Here is a 6,796-nt window from a genome sequence, read left to right on the forward strand (position 1 = left end):
ACTGTTCACCTCCCGAGCACTCTCTCCTGAGAATGCCCTTTCTTGATCCTCGGGGAACTGAATGCTCGGGGGTACTGTTCACCTCCCCGAGCACTCTCTCCCGGGCACGCTTGTACGAACCTTCGGGGGACCGAGTGCTCAGGGGCCCCTGCACGCAACCCCGAGCACTCTCTCCCGGAACTTCCTTCAGTGGGTCCTCAGGGTACTTGGGTGCCCAGAGGGCCACCGCTCGCGGCCCCGGGCACACTTCTCCCGGTACTTAGCTTTCCTGATCGTCGGGGGACTTGGGTGCTCGAGGGTCACCGTATACCTCCCCGAGCACTTTCTTCCCGGCACTTAGACTTCGTAGATCATCGGGGAACTTGGGTACTCGAGGACCACTGACTATGGCCCCAAGCGCCCTCTCCTTAATCTTTTTTACCTCGCGGAGGAGACTCCGCGGGATGGCGCAACGTGGCGGATTGCTGGCCTGGCCTCGGGGTTCGGGGACCCCCGGTTCCTGATTCACTGACAATCACAGAACTACCTAACATGGTATATATATAACTAAATAGAGACTAATCATAGCGCATGTACCGATCGACAATATGAGACACATAAGCTCCCCTGATGGTGATGCAGAAAATGACGACGACAAAGAAGAAGAACACGAGCGCTTGATGGCGACGAGGAAGCATATCACAAGAAATCACGTAAAATGCTTCCTAAAAACCACATTCGTCCTCTCCCGGTACAGGATCCTAAGGACAACGGTTTTCGGAGACTTGCTCTCCCTATTGCCGATGCATACTGGCATAGTGGGATGGAGTATACTACCTCTGGTGGCGCATCAAAGAGAAATAGATAAAATACTAATTGTGTGTGTCTTTTATGACTGCGGCTGGCAAGTATATATAGAGAAAACCGCGTGGTTGAGGCATACACGAATGGATTCATAGCCGATAAAATTTCCATATATATATATATATATAAATACATATATATATGCCCATGTAGCAAAAGAATAAAATTGTAAAAGGAGGCCGCACCTGCGCAAACTACTTGATCCGATTTCGGTAGACCATCCATGTAGGTGTCGTGCACCCACGCCCTTCGCCCGCCATAGCCTGGCGAACACTACTACAAAAATTATTTTTCGAGACACCTAGGATGTCTTTCCGCAAGCGGCTCATATGACAAACCGTCTGAGCAGGTCCCTGTGTAGCGAAAATGGCCCTATTAGGCCATAATTATGATTTTGGTGATTAATGATAACATAGTCATTGGGACTAACATGTTTGTCAAGAATATATGTTAGTAGGTCTAATGGATGCAATACATGAAGAAGCCACCGAAGCCGGGACAAAGTTTAGTTGAATTGGAAAAAGTACTAGAAGAAATGACTACACCGAATGGTCTGGTACTCTAGATATTTGCACGCAACAGAGCATTGTTCACAAAGAGGAGAATGCAGTGACCTCACCAGAAGGTCCGGTGCTATGAAGATTTGTACACCAGAGCATATTTTTCAAAAAGGGTTGCATTAGCTCGGTTGACTGAGGATAACACACGGGATGGTTAGGTGATGAAGTGATGTGCACCGGAGAATACACCAGAGCAATTTACACAAAGAAAATGTTGGCTCGGATGGCTAAGGTTTATTCACTGGAAAGTTTGGTGATGAAGGTGGAGTATACACCGAAGTATCCGGTGTTCACAGAGGATTGAGTGGGGTTCCAACGGCTAGTTTGTGAGAGTGTACTCCCTGAATGATCCGGTGTTAGTACTACTGTTCTCACCGGATCATCCGATGTTAATAGTTTTTTAGAGCCGTTGGATTAACGGCTAGTGCGCGAGTTTCAGACTATAAATATCCCTCCACTTAGTCATTTGAGTATGCTGGAGTCCAGAGAAGTTCATATACACCTAACAAGACATCCAAGCCACCAAAGTGCTTAAAGTGATCATCCAAGACGATTAAGCACAAGATTAGTGAGTGATTAGTGCTTCTAGGCCTAGAGAGTAAGTTACTAGGTGATTGTTGCCTAGGGAGTGGATCAAGGAGTGATCCAATAGTGTACTTCTTGGTACGACGGCACCTTGAAGTCTTGGTGACTCACCGACAAGCTTGTTGACCCGCTGACTTGGTGTGGAGCGGCGGCAAGGCGATTGTGTGGGGACACAGAGACCGTTGCCTTTGTGGTTCAAGCTCCAAAGTGATCACAACGGCGAGGAACCGGAAGAGAGGCTAGTGGTGAGATCTTGCCTTGGTGGCTTGGTGGCTTATCCGAGTGGAGGCCTTGTCTTTGTGACTCGGTAGCTTAAAGGCTATGACCGGGTGCCGACTGGGGAGTATATCCTTTGTGGAGCTCCAACGTGAACTAGGGGTGGCATTCATGCCATCGATATCACGAGAAAAAAAATTCTTGTACTGAGTTTGCTCTCTCTATCTTATTTACGTTTCCACATTTACGTACTTGTAATTTACCTTCTTAGATAGGTTGTAAGTGTTTTGATCGGTAGAGTACATACACTATATAAACCTAAAACACATTTAGATATAAATTGATATAAGTTTATCTTGTGTTGTTTTCGGAGCCGAAATAGTTTTAAGTGTCCTAATTCACCCCCATCTTAGGACGTCACCGATCCTCACACCCAGCAGTTTCGGGCCACATGTGGAAATAAATTTTCACTGGTGGCTACTTACGACTACTATCTGGAAATGAGATGATTACCACAAACAGTTTCTTATGTGAACCGCCTATGTAAAAGATTATTTTCAATGGCTCTAGAAATAGATGATTAACACAAGTGGTTTCTTATGTGGATCAGCTGTGTAAAAGATCATTTTTAAGAAAAGATTATTTTTAAGTGTGGTTCCTTATGTGAACCGCCTCTGAAAATGGGATGATTTTCACATATGGTTCCTTATATGAATCGTCTATGTAAAAGATCATTTTTAGAGACTCTAGAAATAAGATGATTACCACAAGCGGTTCCGTATGTGAACCGTCTTTGTAAAAGGTCATTTTCAGAGGCTCTAGAAATAAGAAGATTACCGTAAGTGGTTCCTTATATGAATCGCATGTGTAAAAATTTATTTTTAGAGGCTCTAGAAATAAGATGATTACCACAAGCAGTTCCTTATATGAATCACATTTGATAATGGATGATAATTTATCTTAAAAAATTCATAATTTTTTCATACGAAATTGAATGGGATAAATTTTATATGAAAACTGTAGCCGTCGATGAGATCTATAACTTTGTAGTCGAAAATATTCTCATTTGACGTCATTTATATATTCAAATAATTGTTTAAAGTTTCACATAGACGAGATCAAAAGGATTGCATATGTTATTAGTATCACTAGTACTTCTATGGTATGATGGTAATGACGTATCGTGTGAGCTCAAAGATCCCAGGTTCCAGTTCCACGAACTGCACAGGCGCATATTTCACTTGAAAAATTGTGTGACTCGTGAATTGTGACTTGCGACGGCACAGCCGTAGGGTGGGGGTGTGCCTGGTCGGGCAAAAAAATCAGTTTTTTCAGACAAAAAATATCGATTCAAGGACTAATTACCAGAGATGATCCGCTTAAGAAACCGCATGTAGAAACCTATTACCATATGCAATTCCTTAAGTGAACCACCTCTAGTATTAGGTTTCCACGTGCGGTCTCTTTTGCGCCTATGAAAATCGTTCATTTTCACATCATTCAACCAGAGGCGAATGACTAAATGCATGTAGAAATTGGTTACCACCCGCCTCTAGAAACTGTTTCTATAGTAGTAGAGATGAGCAAGCGCATGTGTGTGTTCTCGTAGACCTCTTATCTACACATACCAAATGAATGGAGGAGACAACTCTTTTTTTAATTGATCTCCCTCCATCTCTATTTAATTGAGCTTTTAAGATTTATTTAAAATTCTTCTTAAATATAATGAGCTAGTCCTATATCTAACAGCTACATCTGAAACTAATGGTTACATACACATTTCTTAATGCAATAAGATTCGATCGGTGGCAGTCAAAGATAATGTGTATTGGTGCATGTAAATTATCAGAGTCAATCTAGCTACCTTTTCTGACACATATATATCTCACCTCCTACCATCAAAGTTCTCCTTTTGGCGTCCATGAGCGAACAAGGATTCGACAGGATAACGAGGGCGCTGCACTAGTTTACACTAAACAAATCCTTCAGGATACCCACGATTAACTGCCATCCCTGGACTCGTCTGCAAGTGGCCATGGAGATCGTTGCGATGCCGAAGCGACTCCCACTATCTTTCGCATCTCCTCTCTCCAAAAGGCCGTTGTATTTTCAATCGAACCACAGCTTTGCCGACAAATTAACGTTAGGTTAGTTAAAATGGTTCTTCCTCCCTGTTTCCGAGTCTCGAATCGGTGTGTATATATAGGGCGTTCCACTGCATGTGTCTGATCGACTACATCACCACCTGTGCGACAAATATCTATCTGGAACATTGTTGTATTTGCTACAGACCTGTAGTTACAGTTAACAACTTAATCTACTGAAGATGGCTTCAAGGATGGTCATGGTGGCGATGTCGGCTTTCTTGGTCTGCGCTCTCCTCGCTTCGACGCCGGAAGCGGCAAGGATGCAGCTGGAGAGAGGTGAGGTTGTTGTTGCCGGTGTCGATGGAGGCCATGGCACCGGCAATGTGCACTACTGGGAGCAGCAGCGCGAGTTCATTGGCCGCCGCCCGAGGCTGGCGTCGTCCACGCGGCGCGACGGTGTCGCACTGGCAACGTCACGTCAGGTCGTCAGCGGGGACGGCGGTGTGAAGAGAGAGGTGCCCGGCGGGTCGGACCCGATACACCACGGCGATATGGCGCCGTCGTCGTCGACTGATCCGTAGAAAGAGGAAGAGGAAGAGTGGTGGCGTGCACGTGCTCATGCATGCATGCATGGTAGTGGGTAGCATGCGTGGTTATATGGCCGTGCATGTATTGTGTCTCGTCTGGTACATGCAGTTTGTAATATTACGTCCTTCTTGTACGGAGTATTTGTTCCACCAGCAGCAGCGAGCTAGCTAGCTTGCTCTCTGCATGGTTGAACACGTCGAAATAAATTTGCTGTGGTAAAAAAAATGCATGGCTCACTGTGTCGATGCGTGAATGATGTTGTACGTGCGTTAACGAAGTCACCGTAGGTCGTAAGATGTTGTACGTGCATGATGATGTTGCTGAAACTGAGACACATGAAGCATGCATGCATGTTGGTTGTTGGACCAGGCCGAAGAAGATTGAACGAGAAAACGACGACGTACGTGGGCCAGGTTCCAATCAGGCGAGAACGACGAGCCAGGCCTAAATGGGCCAGAATGTTGACAGGCCTTGTTCGAGGGTGGCCATGTGAACTTTATTTTTGGGCGAATGCATTACAATCTTACACACGGGTGGATTTGAGCATCTGGCGCACCGTGTAGGACTGTGTGTATGACAAGATTTCGTAACTATAGTGATTATGGTAGTGATCAGTTTTTCCTATCAGATAAATAGTAGTAAATAGTATCTTTGATCAGTAAACAGTACTCGATTAGTGAACTAGCTGATCAGTGAATAGTACCGACTAGTGAACAGTAGCCACAACCACGATCAAGTGATACCGACATATGTGCGGATTGAAAACGTAGTCGAATTGAAGAAGATGAACTACAATAAAAGATACTCGGTAGATATATGGAAATTTACGTGATTAAATAGAAAAGATATGTTAGTTATAAAAAGTTTGGACTTATATGTTATAGCAGAATCATATCACAAATCTTGTTTGGTTTGAATTAGGAGATTTAATCTCGTACGACTAAGACCTATCACCTTTTAAATATTAGAGGGTCATGACCGATTGAAAGATAAAACAATTGTTCAAATACCAATATAATATGCATCTACTATTTTTCTAGCTAGCTCATGTAGTCCTCCTTCTTCCTCCTCTTGCTGCTATTTGTTCTTGATCTTGATGACTAAGGATAAGCTACAGGCTGATCGTGCCCTGACGAGATCCCTTTAGATGTGATTTGCTAACGAAGGTCCGTTGTTGTAGTGGCAGACTGGGTTTTCCAGGTGCTGCTCGCCGGGATAGTTATCCTTTGCCGGTTTGCTCGTAAATCGGTCACTCGTTGCCGTGAAAGTGCCATAGTTATCCTTATTATTGAACCCTCTGCTCGTGGTGCTATGGATTGTACACGAGGTGCTTAGTGTTTGGTATAGTAATTTTTCGTGTCAACACATTTTTTGATGACTCTATTGAGAAATCGATTTCTCCGGCCATAAAACTTAGAGTTCATTAAATACTTTTCGTCGCCGGCTATCTTTTAATCAGTGGTTCTCACCGATTTAGCTGGTTCTGCTCAGCATAAATTGTGTTTGTCACGGCATGATTTTTCAATCAGTACACCGCTTATCGCCGGAACCGAGTCGAGGAGCAGGCCGCATCAATCGTTTCTATCTGAGCACTCTCGTTCAAGCTAAACGTGGCCGATTCTCCAATCCAAAAGTTGTAGCACATCAATCTACCGCCTGCTGCTGCGTGTTTTGTTGCATGCCTGGTCACGTGCATGCTGTTGCGCGTGCATGCGTGCTGCTGCTGCTACGTGCCGCTGCCTATCGCTCGTGCGTGCCACCGCTCATTCCATTGCAAGGCGGTTTTTATGCTGTGTGCTGCTTCTATGGGAACTTTTATCACGCCGATTGTTCCAGACTGTCCACTGAGGGATCATCTTTTTCGACCATGACACATTATGGACTCGGAATCAATCACAACAATATCGTTACGTTATT

General features: G+C 44.5%; 1 protein-coding gene across 1 annotated transcript; it reads left to right on the top strand.

Annotated features, from left to right (window-relative positions):
• Window positions 1–4,450: 4,450 nt before the first annotated feature.
• LOC133883718 (CLAVATA3/ESR (CLE)-related protein ESR2-like) lies at window positions 4,451–5,098 on the top strand. The gene has a single exon (XM_062323133.1). The coding sequence runs from the start codon at window positions 4,531–4,533 to the stop codon at window positions 4,870–4,872; it is 342 nt and encodes a 113-aa protein (XP_062179117.1). The 5' UTR covers window positions 4,451–4,530; the 3' UTR covers window positions 4,873–5,098.
• The last annotated feature ends 1,698 nt before the right edge of the window (window positions 5,099–6,796 follow it).

The sequence above is a fragment of the Phragmites australis genome, chromosome 10 (assembly GCF_958298935.1).
Source record: "Phragmites australis chromosome 10, lpPhrAust1.1, whole genome shotgun sequence".
NCBI lineage: Eukaryota > Viridiplantae > Streptophyta > Magnoliopsida > Poales > Poaceae > Phragmites > Phragmites australis.

What these genes read in the sequence shown, in the direction of transcription:
- LOC133883718 (XM_062323133.1), top strand. Translation starts at nt 4,531, where the DNA reads ATGGCTTCAAGGATGGTCATGGTGGCGATGTCGGCTTTCTTGGTCTGC.